Source organism: Manduca sexta, chromosome 3 (assembly GCF_014839805.1).
Source record: "Manduca sexta isolate Smith_Timp_Sample1 chromosome 3, JHU_Msex_v1.0, whole genome shotgun sequence".
In the NCBI taxonomy this organism is placed as follows: domain Eukaryota; kingdom Metazoa; phylum Arthropoda; class Insecta; order Lepidoptera; family Sphingidae; genus Manduca; species Manduca sexta.
In genome coordinates, this window is record NC_051117.1 from 9,666,521 (window position 1) to 9,693,921 (window position 27,401).

Consider the following 27,401-nt stretch of genomic DNA (forward strand, 5'->3'; position numbering starts at 1 on the left):
TTGGATTATTTTTGCGCTAGTAAATATGTTTTCTAATTAAGTAGGGCAACTTAGTTATGAAAAATATGCATATTATATAGTACTTTCCATACTCTCTCGTGAGTTGTGTAAGTGACTTGATACTGTGGACATAATATTCGCCGCCGGCTCCGTCCGCGCTTCTAAAATTCCATAACATTATGTAAACGCATCTGCATACGCGAGCGGGACTTTATTAAACGAAATAATGTAGGGAACACGCGCGCCCCCTAATGAGCAATCTCGTAGCGGGCTACGGGGCTACGCGTCGGCTACGTCGTAGCGCTCGCGGCGTAGCGCTCGCAGCGTCAGTAGTGTGTGCGAATTCGTACAGCAAGCACCGCGGCCGCTCCCTCCGCGTGCTCTCCGCTCCCTGGTCGAGCGCTCGCAGATCGCGCGTTCGTCTCCGCTAGTGCCGGGCTCTGTTGTTAGTGCTTTGTAGTGCACTCGATGTGCGATTTTAAAGTGTTGTAGATATGATCAAGATGAAAAGGATTTGCCACCTGATCTTTAGACTGCTGTTCCTGTTGGACGGTAAGTTGTTATAATAAGGACGTTGACCGCTTTAAGAAACGCGAGAAGTCGTAAAACTCGAGTTTAAACGTTAATTAAACTTGGACGGAAGATATAAAATTGTTTGAGTTTGATAATTACGTTTGACGGAAAAGTCGTCCGGGCCATGTAATGTTTTGGCGAAGTAATTATACAGTTGGGGAGTTGCGCGCAGATAGTTCGAGTTCGTTCTCACTTCGAACGCTTTGAACTAATGTTTACATTTGAATTTTATTTCGCGACTCTTACAACTTTAATTACAAGTGATTTTTTTTATGAAAGTATTCAAATATAAAAACATTCGCGTTGTTCCATCAATTCAAATACATTTCGGCAAACCCATTGAAACGTGATCGAATTACAAACATCCATATTCACGAAGCTATTAACATTTAAAAATGTTTCACCGTGAGCGGCGCCGAGACGCGCGGGACGGAAGCGCTTCATACAAAAACGGGCTTTTGTTAAAAATATTGTCGCAATTAAAGCACATCGAGCGGCGCGATGATCCATGACGCGCTTCAAACGCGCGTTAACATTCTCTTTACAGGCGCGCTCTCGTGTGTCACTCATCAAATAAAATTGACTGTACACATTATTTCTTTAGTTTGAAGTACTGCATTAGCACAAGCAGGGCTGGCCATGTATTCAAAATGAGAAGATGAAGCTCCGAACATTTTTTTAGGAGGTAAATTGTACTTTAATCACAATTTCTGTGATTGTAAATAAAATCATAAAATTGTATCATTAATGCCCTCTCACCTATAAAACACAAAGAAGCTAATCAGTGATTTTGTAAATATAAATTATATTATACTGCAAAGAAAAAATCGCTATAGAATGCCAATAATACTGTTTAGTGAAAAGAAGAGCGTCCTCAACATGAGTTCATTTATAAAAGACTTGCCTCGCATCGCTAACGACATTATAAAATGACCACAACAGTCCAACGCATTGCGCTACGAACACACTATCAAACACTCTCATATTCACAGCTGTAGCTCCCCTAGCTCCCCTACTCTACTATTCGTAGCCACACGTAGAGCGACCGCGGCGACCGCAACACGACTACGCCAACTCGGAAGAAGCTAAATCAAAGCTTCCGCTGGCGCTTCGGAACTCTTCTTTTGTTGCTGAGGTTATTTTCATTAGCTGCTCTTTACGGCTGTGAGTTAGCTAATGCATAACTCGGTTTGTTGGCTGAGTTAGTTATGAACTATGAAATCTATGTTGGTTATTCGTCATGAGGTAGTCAAATTGTCTGTTGTACAAGAAATGTAAAGGACAAAATTTATGTATATATTTTCAAAGACTTTGCAGCCTTCATGGTCATGGGGGGAAACGTCGGGAGAAAAGTAAAATATTAAAACCGCCATAAAATTCGTAAAATAGTTTAATTTAAATGTCTAACATTCGCGTAAACTTAAGAAATCATAAAATTTTATGTCATTAGAAAATTCTGAGTAATTTCTTCTACCCACGTAATACGTTTAACGCCCGAAATTAATAATGTATCTGCTATCCAAGACTGAAACCTATCTTAGATTGCCGACTATCTTTCGATTGCTCTCCTACCGGCATGCCAATATCTTAACTCGCCTATCCTTGCTTGCCTTCAAAGATAGATCGCTGGCAATCGTGTCCAGATGCGTTCCCTCCTTTTATTTTACTAAGTAAAGAAGTTATTTTGCTGTTCTTTCTCCAACATCTTGATTCTCTATATTGTTCTCATAATTAATAGTATCAGCAGTTGATAACTCCACTTCGGTTGGAATTTCCTCTAACCTGTGATTCCGACAAATATTGTGCAAAACTGCAGTTGCAATTATTATTGCTTGAACTTTAGGTAAAGATAAACGTAATGTCAATGTAATCACAGGGAAGCGACGCTTCCATGTACCAAGTATCCTGAAAAGACAATATAAATATTTCCTATTCCTCAGCAAAAGTTGATGGAATGGAGAAACACCATAGTTCTTAAAAACGATGCAATTGTTCCCTTGTTAGTACCTATCTCATAGTTCGGTAGGTACAATATTTTTTGTAAATAATGTCAAAAATTATTTACTTTGTACATAGAAGTAACACGGATATACGGCATCAGTTTAACTAACAATGATTGGCAAGCATTTTTCGGAAGCCTAATCTAAACGTGAAATCAAACTCATTCAGGGTCTGCATGAAGTTAACTCTTTTCATTACCCGTGATGAAGCGCGACTTTCAGTTTAGCTATTTTACTATCAGTATCGCTAGTCCTCCAAATCACTGTCGTCACTGTCACTAGAGAATATGGATATTTCCATTGCCTTTTCGTTTCCCCTCAAAATCAGTGTAAGCGATATTCAAAACATATGGAGTAAACTGAAGAATTGGTCCGATTGGAAAATGCGATTGTTTACAACAATCAAATCAAATGTCAAATCGGGTAGATAGAGTATTGGCAAGCGTAAACTGTCATTTTCAAACAGAGGGTAATCTATGATCTGTAATCCGTCCTCTCAAAGATCGATTATTGTTAGTGATAGCTTACTCACTCTATGGATTGGTTATTGGCATGCTTTATCCATAAAAACGAATGAATTATCAATCTTTGATAGCATACATTGGATTAGGATTGGTTATTAATTTCGGGCGTTAATCAATATAATTGTAGTTATATTTGTAAATATTTATCTAAGACTGCAGAATATTAAATATCTCGGATAGATCTCTATTGGTTGGTCAAATTCACATATTTTAAATATAGAATTTTCATTCCGACCGCTCGTCAAAACAGAATGCGTATGGTATTTCGCTTTTTGATAAAACTGACAAGTGACAGGTATTCATAAAACACAGCGCGCTTTTGACGAACGACAAACAGGTTTAGTTCGTTTTGTCTCTAACTGTATACTTTTAACGACTTGACCAATAAATAATCAGGAAAGGAGATTTTTAAACGGTATTTCTCTTTTTTTCGTAAATTTTATAATATAAACTATAACGAGAATGTGACCTTGATCTAGTGGCAGCGTATATTATAGGTTGTATACTAAAGGTTCTGGATTCCATTTATTCATTAGGTAACACTTCGTGTGGCTTTTTGTGATACAATTGGTCCGGAATATAATTCAAATCGTTTGACAACAGTAACACCGATAGCCGATGATAAAAACTGTCTCATTGTTTCTGCAATATGCATGAGAGAGTGCGTTGTTCCGACCTTACATTAGAATGCAATTAGATCATATAGAAAAAGACACATAATTGTGATCAAAAAACGATAAACTAGAATCCCTTGAAATATCTTTTTACATAGGAAAACAGTAGATATATTCTAAAATACCTTATAAAACCAAGTTATGAACTCGTATATTTTCTTAGTGCTAGCGAGCCTATTTACAGATCTAGAGAACAGAATTGCATATGAATATTTTAGTGTACAAATGGTCTGGAACAACCACGCCTCGACTTTGATCATCAATCTCACGCTACATAGAATACGAGAAATAATATCCATAAAGGCTACTACCGCGAATTTTTAGATAACATAGAGAAGTATTTATTACTTGAATTTAATTTAATTATTTTCTTCAAGAATCATCTGTATATAAGCTAATATAGCTAGAGAGTACTTGAACAACTGTTGAAGTTGAGATTAGGTATAGCGACGGAAAATTTGGTGCAAATATCATGAGGGCAAGTCACGTTCGGGGGTCAGCCTACATCCACTGAAACAGGCCGGCATTATGCTAGCAAGTGTCGAGGCGCAAAACATTATTTTTTGTGAATGGTATATTTTATTTACTTACACTATATTTACCACTCGATTTGGAATAAAATGCCATATTAATTTAAAGAAAGTCGCTATTAAATAACAACTGTCGTGAATCGTTATTATTTTTATCTACGCAGTCTACATTAAAGAGTAAGTTATTCAAAAACTTACACAGAACCTAGAACGAAATCAGAATGACTTCGTACTAAGTTAGAATCAGTTGTGTGACTCCAAGCACTGAACTTGTAACGTAAACAAATTCGCAGTGCTACAGGCGACTGTAATTAGGAATCTAGCTTTTGAAAACTATCGCTGTAACTCTTCGGAGTGCAGTGTGAGTAGCCGTTCAATAACGAGCGGCCGTGGATTTGACCACATCTAATAAATCACTTTTCTTTCTTTATTTTATTGACATATTTTTTTTTACAATATACAATATTATTGACAATATATTGAATTGATAAGTTATATTTGCATTTAATTTTATTTGTCTTGGTAAAGTTTCTGGTCTATCGCAAAATAAGAATTACGTATTTTGTGTGTGTATGTGTGACGAAGATTGAAAGGCTAATTGACTTAAACGACATTTTGTTCCGAAATATTTTAACTTGGTTAAAAAAACATAGAAAAATTTGCTGATTTTAAATATATATGAAATTTAGTGTCGTAAAAAATTTCGCTTACGTCAATTAGCCTTTTACCCGTCGGTGTGTGCTGTATGAGTGAAACTGCTATACACAAATATAATTTAACATTGACTCCCACCCTAGGCTGAGCCTGAGTACATTTAATATTGTGTAAAACTTGATACAAGGTATTGCGACCGCGCTAATGGCAATTAACAGACTGAATTATTGAAAGGATTCAGCATTACATAATGTGTTAACCAATAATATTTCAATATTCTATAGCTCCATGATTAGTGTAGAACAATATGCACATGCTTATACGATTTTATAAGCCAAAACTTCGGTAAAGCCGGCATAAATGTAACGAGCATCCATACATACAGAACTAGTACTTCTGTGGCCGGTAATTTATTTGGACCATAATTATTATTGAATGGAATGTATTTACTTTTCAGGCTTAGGTAAAAACGTTTAAGCTGCTCTGGAACTTATTATACAGATTAAATATAGTTTTATGCTGCGTGGGCTACGTGTATGAAGGTATTAGCGGAAGGACATATTATAATGTCAAATTATCGTTTGCTACATTAGAAAATTCAATTTATGTACTTAGGGCAACCACGTAATTTTATTGTGTTTTATTCTCAGTACAAACTCGCAATAGAAGTAAGTTAAGCTATTTTTATAACTCAAGATAACGCAAAAATCGTGTATAAAGTTTTCGCAAAATATAGTTGGACATATACACAAGAAGTAAGAGTAAAACTTTACAAGCGAAATTTTTGTTGTAGAATAACTTATAAAACAATAAGGTAAGCTTATTTTGAATACATTTAGTGGTGCGCTGTTTGCCCCCGAACAGTTTCAGTAAAGAGACAGAACCTGCCGCGGTCCGCTAATTGTGAGTGGATTTCATGCTTACAACAAAATAAAAGAGATAATTCACAATAGAACAGTAATTCATGTTATATTCAATATGGGTTCATCGGATGTAATGATTATTATAAGTGAATCATTCATATTCATTGATGTAGTAAAAAAATATTTCGTAACATTATTTATGAGTGTAGATATATTTCATCACTACATCAGTTTAGTAGCACCTGTACTGTGGTTCGTGTAGTTCTGGACTCCATTTATGGCTCGGAAACCAAATCTTTGTAAATCTTAAGTCCAAAAGGGATTGAATGATTGGCCTATCCCCTGTGATATGGAGTGAATCAAGTTAGCAAAAGTAGTTGCGGACCTGTCGTCCCTTCAGGGAGAAAAGAGGAGGATATCATAAACAAAATAAAAATATCTGTAAATACTCCATGTTCTTTCATTAAAGTCCCGTTTATATTATATAAGACAAATATTTCATAATTCACACTTCACGTTATGCTCTGCTTTTAATTGATAGTTAAAGTTTGTTCAAGTTAGCGCGCATGATTTTCCAAGTAGAAATTGAACCTTTGATACAGGATGTTGCGCAAATTAGGTTTAAAACTCATTGGGCCAATAAAATATAAGAGTAAATAATAAAAATATAACTGATTCTGAAATCTCCTGGCTAAATAAATACAATTAACTGTCTGTAGATTAAAATATTCATAAATCCTTAATAATCCAATCGCAACGGAGATCAGCCAATTACGTAAGAGATATTATAGTGCACAAGTGTGTGCGCGATACACAGGTGCTCTGTCTACTGAGTTCAGTTGCATAGTCCGGTGAGACGGCGGTCCGACATGTCCGGAGAGCATCCGGAGAGAAATTAAGCGCAGGACTGAAGGCTTTACGAGCTCTCCGGGGCACCGGGTCGTTACACCGCCAACCTCCGAACTGTGACTGAGTAATTTTGAAGTTGAGAAAAATCAAGACATCATATTTTTTTTGCCCTGATCCAGTATTCGAACCCAAGCCCTCAGCGCGATAATCGTACTTGTTTCACGAACGCATTGCAGCTACGACACCGAGGCAGTGAATTACAGCAGATCTAGAATCATTATAATAAGAATTAATATTATTACCAAAACAGATTTTTTTTTTAAATTTCCATTTTGCTTTCACATGGTGTAAATTTTTAACACACTATAGGCATCATCCTATGTTGTACTTTTTCCGAATAAAATCGACTAAGTACACGGTACGGAGCGACTTTTCCTGATAGTTAATAAGGCAATAATAGAAATAGCAGCGGAAATACAATACAAAAACGGAGGTGAATAATTATAAACTTTCTTTCTCATTATTTCTTTGTGTTTAGACGTTTAAGTACGTTGAGTTAAACAATAGAACAAGCTTCAAACAACTTAAACATAAACATACGTAAATAATCAATATTAAAACGAGCATTATATTATGTACACGTAGTACATCGATTAGTTGAATTTTGAACTGACTTTAAAGAAGTTTTTGTATTCGACCCGTATGTAATTATGTGCGTATTATCGCGATTTTATGGTTGTTAAAATCGAACCCAAGACATTCTCAGCAGTGTTGATAACCTTTCTACAGTTACGAACAATACTATAATATTATTTTGTATGGTTATTACGTCGACAATGGCAACAGGATTGCGTCCCTTTTTCATTAACCTAAATACGTTGTAAGTGATTTTAAGACGACTCGCCGAGGCTCTCCTGTCGCACAAATATTGGCGAACGAGTAGACTAATCTGATTATTGAAAATTGTTTTTGAAAGGAAAATATAAATGAAACGTTCAGTTATTATCAATCTCGGTATCTATGTGAGTAGGACAGAATAATGACTGTAAGATAAGAAGAAGTCATCGACATTCACGATCGTAATATGTATTCCGTGCATTTTACCATGTTACTATTAAATAAAGTAATTTAAATATTTTTTTATTATTATCTCCTATAATAATAGGTAAACAATAAGTACGTTTGAATACATTTCAACTTGCTCTCATCACAACGAGTTCACTAATTGAGTGACTAATTATTATTATATATACCTATTAATGCGAAAGTTTGAAAAGCTGCTGTATCGCCCTGGATGACATATGGCACACGGATACATTATGCCCTAGATTAGTACATAGGTTTTATCGCGGTTTTTCCCCCCTGTGCCAAATAATTGTTTCTTTATCTGTTTTATTAAATATATAGCCCTGACGTCGTACAAATAGCGATATAGTTGGCTACAGTGATTTAAGTACTTTAGTAATGTGAAAGTCTTTTAACATAGGTGAAGCCACGAGCCGCACCTAGTACGTACATAACAACATTTCCACATGAAATTATCCCAACATTAGACACAAGCTTGCTCCGGCGATATGTTACGGCGTTCGTACATAACATGTATATTAGTAGATATGTGGCTCGTACACGCATCGCAATGTTATTAATAGTTAATTGTGGTTATCAGCTAGTTATCGATATTGTACTCGGCTCGCTCCGGGCCGCTCCGGGCCGCTCACGACCGCACGTAGTGATACAAACATACAGATGAACAGGCACGGAGTAACACCCGAATGCTAGATCGCGTGGCTAAATTGTCGAAGGACTGTTGCACGTATTTTGCGTGACTAGTGCTCGTACAAAATATTCCTATTTTTTCTCGAGGTACTTACGAATATTCGAATTTTTCCGATAGACTAGACGTTCATTTGTGTAACCTTTTAGAATATTTGTTTATTATACTACGTACGTAATGAATAATCGATTTGGTGCGCGACGGTCGACAATGATTTTGTTCAATTTATACTTTTATCCTTTAAATACGAATTCCACGAGGGATTATTTCGTGTTACTTCCACGGAAAAACCGCAACAAATGCAATTTTAATGAAGAAGGATTTAAAATCGATTGTATTCATGCTACGACCACCAATATTTACAACATGAATGAATCGGCTCCATCGTGCCGGCACCAGTGTGTGATACAACACCAACTCGAAGTAATATCCATGGCTCCTCTTTAATTATACGTGTGTAGCCAATTCACGTTTACAAGCTGCTTTGAGACGCTTCGTAAATATACCAATGTGCTAGTAGCTTTCAATTCATACTTATTACACAGCAATAATACTGTAATGTCAGTAAAGACCAATAAAATTAAGTTTATATTATGCCCTTCTATTAAAAATTTGCGTAAACAATTTCATTTCTAAAATAACAAGGCATTAGAATTTATTGTTTAATCTCTAGCCTCTCCTCTGATCTCGGCTCCGGAGCGAGCCGCGACTCAATTAGTGAACTCGTTGTGTCTCTGCCGATCCCCCAAGGGGCTGATCCTTGTTTGGTTTGTTTGACTAATATTAGAGGTGTGCGTTCAAGAGACAGTGTGTCTGTGTGTTTATATTTGTACCGCTGCCGAGCGAACCACTGTCGTGTTCTGATTGGAAGAACGATATAACCCGATTCATGAGACTTAACGTCCGGTGTCTCAGCATAACTTCAGTTCAAAATCAACGTAAAGTAAAGTTCTAGACGGTGTTGCTGTTTATAGTTGCAGCGTTTACCATAATTATATGACTTGCTCGTCTCGTCATTCAGCTGTGTATAAAGACAGATTTGCATGTCAAGCGATATCTCGAACAAGCTTCCACTTAGCATAGGAAGAGTCTCACGCCCGTAGTCGCAAATACTATGAAGATGGATAGTGCGCATGAAGACATAGTTTTGACACATTTTTTTAAAGATCTCACTTCTTTTATTATGATCGCACAAATTTTAAAGTCACTACTTGTTTTTGTTAAAAATAGCACAACGTAAATACAATATAGTTATACCCCCTGTGTTATGTAATCCTAGTTAAATTAGTCCGTGGATAATGTTGTGGATTGAATATTTACCTATACTCTTCATCGTATCTAAATTTTAATATAATACATTTGTTTGTTTTCACAAATAAATAAAAATAATAATTTTGTTCAACTTTGTTTATCCGACAGCCTGAAATAAAGTTATATCTCAATATTAACCAATCACATCGCGCTGTTCTATCCTACGCTTACATATTGCGAAGGCACCCATGTCGAAAACACTACGAAATAGACTTATTAACACAGCACTGTACTTAGCTAAGTAAAGTTTGTGAAACGGGTGTGAGTATGGTGTGTATGATCCGTTGTATCACATGTGAGTGCTTCCTAAGACGTGTCGCAAGACATCGAGTGGTGAAGCGTAAGTAATCTCAGTGGACTTGTTACGTTTGTAATTTGTCGCGCCGTCGCGTGCCGACGATCTCGCCCCTACCAACGGTCTTAACATGACACGTAGATTACGTTTACTACACTAATATCGTAAGGATAAAATTATTCACACCAGGCCTATACTACACTGCAAACACAAGAAAGATGTTTGAAAATAACATTTATACAGAGAAAAAAATATTGTCAGATTTGTCTTCTTTTTACTAATTATGACTACGTTTTTAACTCTATTACGAAAAAATCATGTTACAAAACCTCCTTATTCCTTATGACGGCAGTAATTAGTTCCTTAGAATTGCCAACTGCTGAGCACTGGCCTCTTCTACTGCTGAAACGGTTTAGGTTTAGTCCACTACACTGGTATAGTGGAAAGTGAGTTCAGAGTATACGTGAAAGAACCTTTGAGAGTTTTCTTTTGAAACTAGTTTGAAGTGATTCCCTTGGATTGAATTCGAACCCTGTGGCTTTCAGTTCATATATATAAAAAGATGTATTAATTAAAAATATAACTACAAAATAATCTGAATGGGCTCAAGAAAGTAATTATTCTGCACGTACAGCGAAGCACTGTAAAGTTTGAAACTTTGACGATCGACGGGATACCATATTTTAGAAGTTAATTGCTATACTTCAGTTCAGAAACATAGGATTGAAGACATAATAAATAGGAGCGATAAAAATATGTTTATTATTAGATGGTTCGTCATTCCCATCCAAAACGCGTCTAGATGGAGTAGAGGCATTTGTAGCTCTCATGATAACTTTATCACCACTTAGTTTAGTTTATTTTGTGAATTTGTTTCTAAAGGTTTTGTCGTCTTTAAAACTGAACTGATTCGATAAAGTTACAGTTACAAAGTGCGATTTTGAATGCAAACAGTAAAGTATTGATTCTATTAATGATTGGTAACGTGATGTCCAACCGAGTGGAATCACGGGCGAAAGCTAATTAACAATTTGACGTCCTGCACGGTTTGATTTACATGATCCTGTGAGAGTTAACGCAAATGTTCGTGTCTTGTACGCTGCTGTCACGACCGTTTAGTGAACAAATATTTGGAGCAATAAGTTTGTTGAATTTCGTTTGTAAAGTTGCGCGTGTCGAGCTCGCCGCACTCGGCGGCACCAACAGCGTTGGATACAGGGAAACAGGGCAGTGCTCTGTGGATATGTGGGTATACCACACAAGGATCGGAGATGAGAATCATGTGATAAGATTTTTTATATAGGGTACGGAATTGCCTACACTGCCACAGACGACTTTCTTCTCATGATCGGTGCGGACTGGTCCGCGTCCGTCCGCAATATCACACACCATCGGAAGCTTTAAGACATTAGAAGAGTCATAATGCCTTGTAAAAACATCCTCTACAATGGCCACTAAACACAACAGTGTTCGTACATAAATGGACACAGGCATCTAGAGGAATCCCTTACCTATGAGTAATCAACCCACCCAGAACAGAAGATACATAGAAAAGAAGTTGCAATAATTTTGTGACGAAGTGGCTCGTCACGCGCCACTTGTTTCCACGGCTATAAATCGGCTCGAACTCGCTGCGAGGCGGTCGCGGAACATTATCCGACGATTTAAAACTTGGTCCGCGATTCGAGAGGAATATTTTTGGTACCAAATATAGATTACACGAGGTGTTTCGAGTATTGTATGTGGGCTTTTTAAATTTGTTTATATATTGGTATCTGCGTTTTATTAATAATTTCAGTATCGTTGCCGTATTTGTTAATATTTTAGTAAAGTTCTGAGTTTAGTAACAAGAAGGAAGGGTGCATTGGCTACATGTACGAGTAACTATATCAAAGAATACCGTAACATACAGCTACGTCTCATTATAGTGGTTACAGGTTCCCGGAGGCTCAATAATACCTATACACCTCCTTGTGTATAATTTTCGTTCCATCCTATGAACTATGGTTATAGTAGTAGTAAGTAAGTATAATATTATGAAACGGTTTAATTTTGACTGACCTGTTTAAAAAGATCGAAAGAGCATGAAAGTGTACCCAGACTTTCCGTCTGAGGCACGCGGCATACAATCTCCTCATTAAGAGTTCAGTCTAACTGCGCTAGTGTAATGTAATTTGGCGTAGTTAATGCAATTACCCGATGGTAGGGGCGCGGATAAATCAACGCGCTGGATTATTTGTCGGGTACAAAACGCGCGTCCCGCACTACACCCCCTCCCCGCCCCGCAACATACACCGCGCGCACCCCGCGGAGTATACACGTTACAATCGTGTTTGTTTTGCTTAAAAAACTACCGTTTGGTACTTAAGCTCATGGTGTACAGAGTTCGATTGTTAGGCTAAAGTACGACGAGTTTAGTTAAGTTTCTTTCTCAATGGTAAGTGCTATACATGACCACAACAATAAATATATACAGTAATATCGCCTACAACTGTGAATAATTAAATACATGTCACCACGCTGACGGGACTGTTCAGAACAATGCATATTAATAACATAAATAAATTATATTGAGATGTTACATGATTGTCATCAATTACACTGGCCCCATTTACCTAATTAGACTAGCTTAGCAGACTGGTTCGCTCGATCGATTCCCATTAATTTCTACAACTAGTTATTCAATATGGCTACTTAATAAAATTTCGTGTAAGTTTTGGTACTGCAAGAATATAAACTAAACCTTCGGTGTTCAAGAAGAAAGGAGTAAAGTGAATGTGGGAAATCGGAAAGACATTTTAAATTCAAATTGTTTGTAAGTTTGTGAACACGTTTAGCATTCGACACAATTACGGTGCAGCGGGTATTTTACATTTAACACTTCTTTTTCACATCGGGGTATCGCTAATCAGTATAGTATTTTTATGTAGTACATAGTAGGCTATTTTTCGAACGACGACTCTTAATCTGTCTTTGTCTAGATGTTAGATACTTTTTTGTTTTAAATTGTTATCTATGTATTAACGTTTTGTGTATATATTTTTGTTTCCCTTACAGTAATAAAAATAAAGTTACCATTAACGTTAGGTCAGCTTAACGCATTCCTTAATTTTCCGCCATAGAGTTTAAGAATTCCATAATGAGATTTTTTTACTGGTTGTACAAATATGACGAGGTCGCTATTGAACCCAAAATCTTAACATTATCCACAATCATAATAATATAATAAATGTAAAAGTAAGTCGTATGCTTTTAAATAGCTGAATTGATTTTGATTCAATTTCATATTATTATATCCAAAATCCTAAGACAGGCCACAACTAAAATAGGCTTTACCACATTAAAAACAAACATGAGGAAATTCGCAAGCAAAAGCTAGTTATAAATCGTCGCACTTGCAATATTTTCCTCATTTGTGTAGTGCCGTAACTATGTGCCGTGAGTTGCGGGTGCTCCTCGCGAGTGTTACGTAGTGGTCGCGTCACGCCGCGCCGCCACACAATCTGAGCCGCGTCGTGTGTCGCGTGTCGAGTGCAGATACACAAGGCGGCGGCCACACCACCGCGCAGGGGCCGGCCACACCAGTGCAGGGGCCGGCCTGGGAACGAACCAGTGCATACGTCGGCAAATTCATTCATTTGTAATTTGAAAAACTATTTTATATATGAAGAAATAATTACTTTTGTATAACAGAAGAAAACTTTTATAACGTTTTCTATTTGCTGTGACTTGATACTGATGCTCATTTTCATGACGGTGGTATAGATAGTGATTGTACCTACTGGTAAAAATTGCGTTAAAACAAGATAAATTACGTCATAGAAAATGTACGCGCAAGTGAAGCGAACGATCGAAACGCGCGGCGAAGATAGCGAGCGTTTTTGTCTCGGCACACACGTTACAGTACAATAGTTGTTAAGAAGACGAATTCATACATTGTTTCCATTACTACCATCGTATAAAAGCTATGTGGTAGTTTAGTCAACTCTTAATTCATCATTTATCTCCTATAAACCTGTCATTCTAACTTTGCAATATCTATTGGGCAATTTTTTTTATCCCAAATGAATGAAAAATGAATGGTGTTCATATAAACCAGTCCGGTGCCTGCCCGTCTCGCTCGCGTGTGACTACAACCTCAACATAACTGAATATCGTGGCATCCGGCGCCCCTCACCCGATATCGCAGTTTGGCACCCACTCCACTGGCTTTTTAAAAAGAAAACGCTTTAAACTAAAAATATTTTGTCGTTTGTCATTTCAAATAAAAGCATGTGGCATTGTTTTAAAATTCATGCGGGGATGGGAAAAAGAAGTCGTATTATGGTAAGCAGCCAAGTTTGAATGCAAATAAAATGACTTCTCTGGTTTATATTGTCATGAAATTATTTTGCTGCTTTTCGACTACGCTAACTAATTGTATACCTACTATATTAATAGAATAATCATTATATGTATGATATTTAAGAGTCCGTGTGTAAGTATTATTTATTGCATTGGGGTTGAATGTCATTGCATTCAGTCCAATTACTGGTTATATCTCAGGGTAATGAGACCAGTGTTTTGTTAAACGACGCTTTATAAAACATTTGATAGTTGTCTGTTGTTAGTGATTCGTCAGTGAATCATCTCTTCTAACATTACATGCATATTTGTTGTGATGTATCATTGGTTGCTTTATTGGTAAACCTATATGAATATGAAATCATAGTGTTAAATTTCACAATAGTATATTATATCAAAGAGTTTAGAGGAAAGCCATATCAGTAGACGAATTAAAGAATATCAGATTTTTTTATTTTCCTTAACATTTTCGCACAAAACAATAACAATCACTTCAAACAAAATGCCATTCAATACAGAGAGTAATTCAATCGGATACAGTACATACCAAATCTGCCGCAAAAATAACAAGACGGAACGAAAACCGACCGTTATAACAAAAATTGTATTCCCGTCAGAGTGACGTCATACATCCCGCGGGATGGAGTCGGGACTCGCTTGGACTGCTGTTCCAAAATTTGAAATGAAAGACTGAATTTTGAAATACTGTGACGTAAATAGTGTAGAATACTTATAGTATAACGGTATTTACAAAACATATTTTTTGTAGAGAAAGTGGAATGTATTCCAATTTTTTATTTCAATGTCATTGTAATATTTTTACAAAGTGTGATATTTTTTGTTATGATTTTCTTAATTTTTATACTAGTATTAAGAAAAAAAAACTATTGGTATAACTGGGAACATATCATCTTTGTATAATAACTATAATTAAAAAATGGTAGCGTCGGGCCAGCACGGTGGTTTCATGGCAAACCTACTGTGGCGAGTCCCATTATAATATGAAGGCTCAATAAATACATAAATAATATATCATCTCCTTCCTAATACACATTTCTCTTCATTAAAGATTTTCCTCAATCTCAATACAAGAATGGCAATTCATCAAGTGACCCAAATACGTTTGCTTATCTTTTACAAAAGGGGTTGCGACCGCAAGCTACACATTTTTAGGCACCAGAATCTGTATAGATCACTCTGGCCAAAACCGCTCCGATATTCGGAACAGCGCCGAATCTGGCAAAAACAACAGCCGCAATCTAGTTAGAGAATGGTGGTTTTCTGAAAACCGGTTTAATATGGTGTGGCGCACTGCGATAGTGCGCGCTGGTCGTTCGCACTTACACTTTCGGATAAAGGTGGACGTTATGAGGTTTTACAAAAAACCTGCGCCAGCTATTTGATGGTAAGTAACTACAGCCAGTACACAATATCAATAATATATAGAACTAGCTTTTGCCCGCGGCTCCGCCCGCGTTATAAAGTTTTTCGAGTTAAAGTTTCCCGTTATAAAAGTCACGCTATATATTTTCCCGGGAGCCTATATTCTTCCCAGGGTCTCAAACTGTCTCCATACCAAATTTCATCTAAATACGTTGGGTAGTTTTTGAGTTTAACACGTTCAGGCAGACAGATGCAGCGGGGGACTTTGTTTTATAATATATTTTTGTAGAACTTTTTAAGAGGAACAATCCCGTCATACATTATTGTTGCATAACTTTAACCGTTTACGTAGCGCACGCAACGGAAGCTCTCAAAACTAATATAAATTTAAATTTTCTCCGTTTTTGCAACATGTTTTATTACTGCTCCGCTGCTATTGGTCATAGCGTGATGATATATAGCCTATAGCACTTCAAGAACAAAGGGCTATCCAACGAAAAATATTGTTTCTGTTCGTATCTATAATTCCTGAGATTAGCCATTACTGTTTCGCTCCTATTGGTCAAAGCGTGATGATATATAGCCTATAGCACTCCACAAATAAAGGGCTATTAAACACAAAAAGAATTTTTCAGTTCGAACCGATAGTTCCTGAGATAAGCCATTACTGCTCCGCTCCTATTGGTTATAGCGTGATGATATATAGCCTATAGTACTCCACGAACAGAGGTCTATCCAACACAAAAAGAATTTTTCAGTTCGAACCGGTAGTTCCTGAGATAAGCCATTACTGCTCCGCTCCTATTGGTGATAGCGTGATGATATATTATAGCCTATAGCACTCCACGAACAAAGGGCTATCCAACACAAAAATAATTTTTCAGTTTGAGCCGGGAGTTCCTGAGATTAGCGCTTTCAAACAAACAAACAAACTCTTCAGCTTTATATAATAGTATAGATATAGATTTTAATTCGTTTATGTACGTCACCCTTGTATAGTAGACTTTACGTCCCATAATAGCTTGTTTTCAATTTGCACCAAAACGGGTAACGCAGCATAATAGTAGGTTTGGGTACAGTAACATTTCGGAGGTAAACTACCCTGCCGGAGGCGAGGCCTACGGTCTCAAGGTGCAACTAATTGATTACCGAGTTAATATTTGTGTTAAACCAGCGATCTTGTTTCAAATTATTATATATACCTAACTGCAGTCCCGTGCAAAACAATTTGTGGTTCGCTCCTCGCTGAAAGAAAAAAAAATGTAAATATATAATATATAATACTATATAAGTAACAAACAGTACTAAAGCGGTGTTGTACAGACAAAGTCGGTATTTTACTATTGGTTTCAATACACCCATATTTTTTAATTAAAACAATATTTTTGTGTAAGCCAATATATTTGTTTTATGTCTCGTTTTTACAAGAACTAGTTTTTCAATTAATACCGTGACAAATATTCGTGTTTGATGTTACACTTCTAAAATAATACGAAGGTGTTACAAAGTTTGTTGCAGCGGACACGATATTTTCAGACTCCCGAGCGGGAGCCTAAGAAAAATTACTGACAAGTTATTATAATGCAGACGGAGCTTAATGAAGTGCACTTAACGGAGGAGCTGGGCTGTCTCACTTGAAGTAAAAATATTTAAAATGTTTAGCTTCCCATAGCGTCCGCGGCTCATCGCTAATTATCCTCCACCACTACCGCGCATAAACATAACAAACCTCGTTACATTACCCGTGATAATGACCGCCATATAATGTGTACACTACCCTTACGTGGAGCGTCAGTCTGTGCCGTTGGAATATGAATGAGAACTTGCAACTTATTCGTCATAATTTGATGCGTCTCTAATAAAAGCGAATTTCTCCAACATTTGTTATTTGTTTTCAGTAATGAATAAGTAAAGAAACTGAACTAATATCAAATGGATATTAGATTAAAATTGATAGCATCAACCAAAACACTTACATAATTTTATAAAAGTATCAACAGTCGACAAGTATTAAGTCGATAGTAAACGCATCCTAATGTATTTAAATCTCTTCATGACCTCAGCAGAATTGTGCGCTTTTTGACGTCAAACGGCTGTCAATCACTGCTCATATAATCGACGTGGTGGACGTCACAAGCGGCCCAGTCACGTGTGACGCGGAGTACACGCGGCCCGATGTGTTTGATATTGCCTACAAAAACTGACAAACTGTTTGATGTAGGCGTCAGCGTTCGAAGATCTTTTAAAACCAGTGGACGAGCAACAGTTGAAGTTGTATGTTGGACTCGGTCTTTTACAAATTAATGCTAAAAAATTCATTCCGTCGCCTACTGTCCCTGCCGCGAAATTGCATCTTTAAAATAGCATTGTAAATTGCGTCATATTGAGAACTGTCTTTAGCAAATATGTTTCAAAATAACTAATCAAATATTCCACTAGTGACTTAGTTGTTAGTTTCTTTATCTCCTTGTCCATCTCTACTGCAAATATACAGTATTTTTAGATATGAAAGTTATATCCATTATAATTACCTAGTTTCAAATCAAATTAATTTATTAAACTGAGAGCTATTGATATAATTATCTGAATCATGGTCTAAACACAAAAGCATGAAACTCTCATAATTCCGCGTGAAAATGCTAGTTCGAAACTATAACAATGATCATTACGCGGCTCGGGGGCTGTCAGAGTTTCAACATAACGCCCTGATCCGACCCGCCCGCTATTACCCGCCAGTATTAATACTAAATAGAATTTTACACTAATTGATGCATGGCTTTGTTAACCGATTAATTTTAAGCGTTTCAGAAAACAGAGATTAAGTTAATTTATTATTGTATTAAAAGTGTTCTTTAATGTAAATGTAAATTCTTTGTGAATTATTGCTTGCTTTAACGGTGAAGGCAACCATCACGAGGACACTTGCATATCTGAGAAGTTCTCTACTGGAATTTTGAGGATGCGTGAAGTCTGCCAACCCGTACTGAGCCAGAGTGGTGGACTAAGGCCTAATCCCTCTCAGTAGAAGAGGAGGCCCGCGCCCCGCAGTGGGACAGTATGTAATACATGGCTGATATTATAACGTAAATGGTTTGATAGTTGGCAAAAGAAAAGTATTGAATCACATAATATGAATCAAATTAAAGAATAGAGAAAGAGAAATCTTATTAACTGAACAATACTACGACTTTAACAGGTTATATGACAATGAAGCCATTAAAATGTATAGCATTTAACAATATTCATAGTTCAGTGTGCGATCACGGCATTCAAGTAAATCTTCATCGTGTTACTGTGTGCTACATACCAACCAATATCTATCTCCCTTAGTCTGATATTATGATGAATTATGTCGTTATTCTCTTGAAAGACAAGAACTTGTGTTAGATATATGTCTTATACGGGTTTTATTTTGTTAACTTGATTACTGTAGGACCAGACCCGTAACATTTCATGACTAATATAAACTAATATAAACAGTGATATCTACATACATACAACTTACTGCAATTCTTGCAAAATTTTCAGAACACGTGATTGTTCACGCGGTAAAAATAATTTGTGGAAGTCAACTTTTGCAAGTTTTCTCGTTTATGGTAGAGAATAAAGTCAGTCTGCCCTTAGTATGTATACCAGCTAGATTGTGACTCGTCAAAACAAGCCTTAGTCTTGGTCAGATATCTACTACGTGCACAATCAATGCTATCCATTCAGGTACAAATAATCAGCCATATCTTCACTAGTACTCTATATCTAATGCCTTGCATTTGTGACCTATTTTCGTTGTTGTATATAATAGGAGAGATGCCGCTTAAAGATACGCGAGATAATTGTCATGTATCATTTACAATTACTCCGCGCTGATACTGATCAGAATATATCATTATACACGACTCGGGTATCGAACCTCAGCACGGCAGTCATGAAACGTGTGCAATAAATATTGTTAATAGACAAACGTAACAAAAATACAAGAGGAGGTACAATAGAAAATTATAAAACAATTTCCAGTGAGTGCTTTGGAAACGATGTGGCGGTGAAAGTCGGGCACGTACGGGACAGTAAAGCGTTATATCCAACCCCCCTCTGTCCCCTCCTCTAGTCGACCCTCACCCCTCGCCCGCATACACGACGCCCAATCTTACTGCCGGCCCTTAGGCTGCGCGCTTAGGAACCAAATAGCGGACCAGCCTTAGTCAGCGAAGTTTGAGGTAGTCTGTCCGCGAATTAAAAGATCGTGGCTCTTTGTGTCAAAGGTTGGCATGCGCTAATAGTAGTGTCAGGTCTAGGGTGTTCTTGATCTTGTAATGAAATTGCAACTTTAGTTCTCCCAGGTTTTTAAGGGTTGATTTGTAAATTTAAATATATCGGTATTTTTTTTTCGTCACGAAGAGACGAGGAAAAGAGAACGAGAACGAGACGAGCTAGCCGTTCGCCTAGTACACCCTACGGCCGTCCAAAATGATAAAGTAATAATATCAACCAGAATTATAGCTACTACACTCGTTATCTTGGCATACTAAATGTGAATTTACACAATACCCAGGAATTGGACTGGCTACAACGTTCTTATAAATGAAACAAGTGCTTGCGCTGCCATATGCTAGAAGAAAAAGACTACGCCACCTAATAACTCTAACATATTAGAGTTCTTTCAGTAAAATCCCATGAACTTCCTACAGGATACCTTTCATCATTAGTCACAGGAAGTCTACTGCACTTAGACCTCACGTAAAGATTTCCAGAAGCATCTGTCAACAGCTTGATAAGATCCGCTCCTCGTATCACTCACAGCTGTGGCAATAAGTCGCAGGCTGTAACAGAGGGCCGGCTGTTCGCGAATATCGGCCGCGCGACGTTAAACTAACTTTCAACTGTTATTTCTGCATGTTATTCCTCACTTTGCGATCGCCAATTGTGTTTACTGTGCCGGCACGAAGCAACGAGCCTCTTGTAGGGTTCCTGTGTTGGTATTGTTGGCATTTGCATTTTTGCGATTTGAAAGAAAAATATTGTGTTATTAATGATTTGTTACAGTAATTCTTTTTACATATAGAAAATTTAATCGAAGACTGCCTCGGTGGCGTAGTTGTATTGCACGTCCGGTACAATAGCGCTCTGAGGTCCTGGGTAGAATAAATTCGGGCAAAGTGATATTTGAGTTTTTCTGCTCAGTATCAGCCGGAGTCTGGAATTTGTGCCCGATATGGCGATAGGCTCGCCCCCTATCACATCATGGGACGGAACATACTTGGCGAAAAGTGGGTGCCCTAGTTGCGCCTCTGCATACCCCTTCGGGGTAAAAAACCTGAAAACCGTCGAGAGATCTCATGTCTCTCATTAGTCCACAATATATTGGTCTCCACTGCACCAGGTGCAGTAAAACTACCTAGCCAGGATGAAAAGACCACACCAAAAGAGCCTAACCTCAAGCTAAAGTAAATTCTATACCAACACTACTAAGTCCATTATCCTCAAAAACATTGCAGGAGGCAATCGTCGCTAATCTGCAGTCGCTATTGCAATTGTTACGGCCGTCACAGCGACCTCGTTCTGTTTTATTACAATCGCGGTGAATATCGCTACGGGCTATCAGCTATGGAACTATGACCCGCCCATCCGTCTAGATAAGGTCAATCAGTGGAATTTTATTGTTAATTGGCTGTTATTATGTAAATATTATGTAGAAAGAGATGGCGAGAGGGCAAAATGTTTAATGAACACATAATAAAGATAAGGGTTTATTTCAGACACGGCAAAGTGAGACCACTGCGATCGGACAGCGATGTAGGATCCACATAGCGTCTCGACTGACGAGTGATGATTACCCCTCGTCAGTTGACGCAATTATGACCGGCCTGATGAACCGGTTATACACAGGCTGAACGCGACATAGTTATGTGGGCCATATTCAAGGGTTCTACACCTTGTGTACGGTGGTCGATATCAGGGCGAATACAAATATCCACTAAATATAACTAGTTGGTGCTCGCGTCTTCGCTCGCAGGTCCTTTTACAGAATAAAAGTCCTAACGCATAATTTTCGGGGAAAAGAATACTCAAAATTTAATACCAGCACTTAGTCTATCCGTGAATCAAATAGCATCGAAAGCCTAAGTTTACTTTTAACTGTCACTATAGCATTAGGCTACTGCGCAACAACTTGATGTGCCGAACAAAGGAACCAACAATATCAATTAGTGTTACGCAATTTTTTAAAGTCTGTGTGCACCAGATTAAAAATACTGCTAACAAGAATTCTCTTTACAAAGACGCGTCAATTACTATTGATGGAGCATTCACAGAATCCGTGATCAAAATTACATTCTTGGAAACAAAAATAACGTACAAAATTAAATAAAAACGTAAAATATTCACTATGAGGTGAAGGTGAAACAATTGACAACATAACCGCTGATTCAATGTACAAAGCGACGGATTGTCGGAGCGGAAGTAATGTCCAGCTCGCGGCCCCCGCCTTGCCTTAGTTCCTGCCTTGCTGCCTTGCGTCACGCTCACAATGCGTGAGTTATGGCGGCGGGGAGTTCAATTATAACGATTGATTTGTTATCTATTCACACGGCCGGGAATAATGGAGGACATTTTTCTTATTGTCAGAAAATACTGGCCGTACTGAGGGGAGAAACCGAACATGCGACACGAGACGTGGAAGGTAGTGCGGGAGAGAATAGTGAGGATTTATAAAAATAATATTTTGTTTGACTTCTCTCTCTTCAGTCGTCCCCTCATTACTGAGGATCTTGATTGTCTTACTTCTTACTATTATTATAATCATGATAGTTGGTTTAACATAAACATGTCAACACAAAACCGATATTTATACCAATTTTAAAACATCAAGATAAATCAAACAGGACAATATGGCGAGTATATCTTCAATCACACGTGGTCCTTTACTGTATCTTCATATTCAACACTCTTTCCCTATCTATAAAAGCGCTGCATATTATTTTTATCACTTCAAGAGCCAACAAATTCCGCTGCCAAAACTCAAGTGTTTACAATTAGGTGCGCAGCGGCGACGTCGTGTCGGCGTCGTGTCGCCGTCGTGCCGTGCCCTCGACGGTCGCCAAGGGTCGTGGAGTGGCGCAAACAGTTTGCCGAGCCCTTGAGTGGTTCGCGAGCGACTCGCGGGTTCATTTGGGCCAGCACTGTCGTGTTTATATTACCGGTTTTTCGGAATGTTTGGCGAGTCGAGGACCATTGTTGTTCGTTGAGTGACAATACGGAATGGATCACAAATCTAAAGTTTAATTGAACAGCTTTGATGAGGTACTTGCCTGAATACTCCCCAGGGAAGGTGGAGATCAATTAAACTGCCTGCGGGTGCGCGTTGCAGCCTGTGTCATGAAGCATGAATATTGAATAGCTGGGCTCGACTGGAATGGTGAATGGAGCTTGTTATAGAAAACTAAAGTAAACGTTGCGCTTTTGCTCTCTTTGCTACAAATAGCAGTCTCAAAGCCATTCGTAAAGTACAGTCTATTTTATTAGACAAGATTTTATTCAGTTTAGAATTGACCCTTAACATTATTTTTCAAATCAAATGTATAGAGTGTAGCATATTATACTCTCACCGCAAAAACATAAGCTAGGCAGGTAATGGGCACGAGTTGTCTTTATTATTGAGTTTTTTGTTTAAGTTTATGCAACACGACCAGCCTGCAATCGTATTGTATGCTGTTGGCTCAAGGTCGACGAAAAAAATCATAATGTAGACTGCATACTGTTCACACTTATGTCTAAAAGCGTGATGCTATCTCATTGACGCATATTAGATGGTTCGCCGAAGCGTGAAACCCGCGGGCAGGCTCGGGTCTGGCTCTCATGGCGATCTATACAAGGTCTCTTTTTTATGTTACTTTACCTGCATGACCCTTACTAATTATTTCACTAAAGTACTATGACCTTTACTTGTTACGAATATTTATTACTTGTTTACGAATCTTACACGAAGCTCATCAGAAGCGAGCTAACAAGTGAGTAAACAAGTGAGTAAGTGAGATGCTCTTCCGAGGGTATGTGACAGCTGTAAGTGATGGCAAGTGGTAAAATTGCCTGTGACACCGTTTACGACGTACAGTTGGTAAGCAATTTTCCTAGTTCAGGACAAACTTAAATCTGAAAAAAGAAATCATAAAGTGAATAATCCGTAAAGGTGATTAGATAGCAAATCACACTGCTATCGCCGCGTATCCAACAGTCTGGAATCTGATTTAAGAATTAACAGGATTTCTATATTCTATTACTTCCAGTTCCAGCGACTGTCGATTTAAAATAAACAGAGAAAAGATAACTAATGAATATTCTACTCTTTCATTACACATTTAAAATCTTTATTCGATTAAGCTTTTATTTTTAGTCCGCACATGCTGATTGTCTGGTATTTATTTATTTTAACTCTTTATTGTACACCAAGTCTTATAGAATAGTATATCATATACAATAGAGAATATGAACGAGCAGGAAGTACAAATGGCGGTCTTGTTCAGTACTATTTTTTTTTAATATAGTTTCGAACAACGAGAGGTTGTGACCTTCAATGATGGCCGACAAGTCATTCACTACTCACCAGAATGTATCATAAGATGGGTTCTTAAATAAAAATGTTCTCGAATAAGTTTATGCCAGCAAAACTTCACACATAACTTAAAATACATTAGTATTGCGTTTTGTGATTATATTCGCTTTGTATTGACTTATTGTAGCCAAGCGGTACTTCTGTAGTGGAGTGTCGGAGTGTTTGGCGGCAGGCGGCGTGTTTCGTTAACAAATTAATTGTATTGCTGTGCAAACGCTCCGTGAGTCGGAACGTTTCTTTGTCAAGCTGGTGCCAGTTTTTGTTGTCGGCTTGTTTTCGCCCTCGTTGGTATATCGACCGCTCGACTTTGTACAATAGTGATAATTATTTTTTTAATTCTATTTAGAGGTTGTCATATTTATGATGAAGTTCTTGCTGAGAAGTTTCTAATCTTTATTTCATAGTAATAATATTCAATTTAGATTCAATTTAAAGAATCTGATATAGCTGATCCGATACCGATTCGTTTTTACTTCGAAGCTATATTATTCCCAGTTGCTTTATACTATTTATTCCAAGAAAGGAGTTTAACGCGAATAGACCTGTAGGCAATAGATAGAACTTAAAGCAATTGACGAGATAAGTAAGTCACTCGCCTGAGGTTAACCGCCGTGACTGCCTGTAAAATAAAGCACAGTATGGAACTGCCGCCTGCACTGCGTCCGTCATTCCGAGACGTTGGGCGTTAAGTTTCATAATAAATCCTTATGTAACGAAGGTATCCGCTTTCGGTTTAAATCTCGAGCTCTTCGCGGACTCGTACGTATAACGCACTGCCATTGGCTCCCGATGACGTGATTTACGCGCTCCGCCAATCGGAGCGCGACGTGATGCTTACGTGTGAACTCTGTCACAAGGTGGCGGTGGATGACAGGCGCGCGCACGACTAGCCCCGTGCGATGTATACATATTTGTCTCCTAAGTAATTGTTTTCTCCCGAATAAATATAGTTTTGATTGCTGTACGAGTTTTCACTTGTTTATAGTGGCGCCTAACTAGCGGCCGATCACGTAGCCGAGCCTAACAAGTTCGTTAGACATTTATAATAGTTGTTGGAGAAGCATGCCGTTCCCATGCAAAAGGGTTGCTACCCGTCGGGGCCAAGGCCAGGCTGCCGACAAGGAAGAACCCCAGCCCACAACTTCGGATTCGGAGCAGGAGATCACCTTTGTCGGCCCGTCTGCCCAGGCATCGACGCCGACGCCGACCGCGCCGGTACCGGCCGCGACGTCACCGACAACGGATCATATGTTCAAAATCATGGAGCTATTCGCCAGGTCGCAAGCGGAAGCAAATCAAAAATTGTTAGAAACGATTATGGCAAACACGACCTCGGCCTCACCCGAAGCCGGCGGTGTCATCAAAATGAAGTCAGCGGGTAACTTCAGCAAATGTTCAGCCCGTTTCGACGGAACAACAGGAGACGCAGAAACACTCGAAGCATTCATCGATGCGGTCTTGGTGTTCAAAGAGTGTGCCGGAGTGACCGACGAAAACGCAGTACGAGGCCTGCCGATGCTTCTCACCGGAAACGCAGCAGTCTGGTGGCAAGGCATCAAAAGGACGTCCACGATTGGGAGGATGCCATCGCAAGACTCCGCGGAATGTACGGCATCGTGAAACCGGCGTATAAACTGTTCCGTGAGATCTTCGCCTATGAACATACACTACCGGAGCGCAGTGAAGTGTTTGCCTGTAAAATTAGGGCCCTAATAAGCCAGCTACCGTACGATTTGTGTGACGCGGCTAGAATAGATATCGTGTACGGCTTATTGGACCGTAAGATACGTAAACGTTTACCCCGCGAAACTGTGAATACGTTCGAACAATTAATTGTAAAATTACGCTGTGTCGAGGAGTCAATGGCAGAGGTATGTTGTCGAGCCAAAACTGTAAGTAAACCCAAAATATCTACCAAAGTACATAATAATGTGCCTAACAGTGCTCGCGATTCGGTCTATAAACCTATACCTACCCCCTTAGCCCCAAACAGTGCCTCCAAACCCCAACGTAAACGCTGTTCGTATTGTAGGAACTATGGTCATGATATAGATGAATGTAGGAACTATAAAAATAGTATGGAAAAACGTTCTTCCGCAGGTGACCAATCCATACGTTGTTACGGGTGTGGACAACTCGGCGTAGTGAAATCTAAATGTCACAAATGTAATAATAATAATGCAAAAGCTCCTTCAGACGCTTTATCGTTTAATATGATAAAATGCGACGATTGTTATTCGGATAGTTCCGTCCCCGATAATTCATATACCTATAACAAAACATCGCCGACCGACCGGAGCATAGCGCCTTATTCTGACAAACGTACGTATTCTGGTAAACACGGTTGCTATAGTAATTATAATACAACTGTTCCAGTAAATTTTTGTGATCGTTTACGATTGGTTCCCGAATGTGAACGAATAGCACCCGATAGCCTCAGCGCCGTTTCTACGGATATTGTCGATGTGAGATATTCCGCACCCCAGAATAATACCGACCACGACCAGTGTCACGCTGTGGTAAGCATTATTGTTTTTGGGGAATGCCGGCGTTGCTATCATGGACACAGGAGCTACGCACTGTATTGCCAGCTCGTTGCTGCACCGCTTATTTCAGAGAGCCGGTGTCCGCTTTTTGAAGTCGCAGCGAAATATACGCTTAGCCGATGGTAACGAAACGTTACGTGATTGTTACTTATATACGGTTATGGTTAAATTACAGGATCGTGAGATACCTACTACGTTTATTGTGATCCCTGGGGCGGACGCAAGAACGCTTTTGGGTTGCGATTTCATCAAGCGTGCCGGCATTGCGATCAACTTACTGGAAGGGAAGTGGAGTTTCACCTCTACACCCGACCGCGTGTACGACTTCGTGCGATCGTACAGTGTAAAGTCCGCAGGAGGAGCGGACCTTCTTTGCACCGACGCCTCGCCTTTGAGCTTGAGGCCCGATGAAGGTGCCCATCTGTCCGAAGAACAACGGGCCCAGATGAATGAGATGATCGCCAGGTACGCCAGCCGTT

The 27,401-nt window shown here is 38.5% G+C and overlaps 1 protein-coding gene across 1 annotated transcript in view; it reads left to right on the plus strand.

Annotated features, from left to right (window-relative positions):
- The first annotated feature begins 344 nt into the window (after positions 1-344).
- The window catches only part of LOC115453225, a 244,124-nt gene continuing 217,067 nt past the window's right edge, over positions 345-27,401 (plus strand). Inside the window, exon 1 of the mRNA XM_037439260.1 lies at positions 345-552. Within this exon, the coding sequence (XP_037295157.1) occupies positions 495-552 (58 nt within the window). The 5' untranslated portion in view covers positions 345-494. The remainder of the gene's footprint in view (positions 553-27,401) is intronic.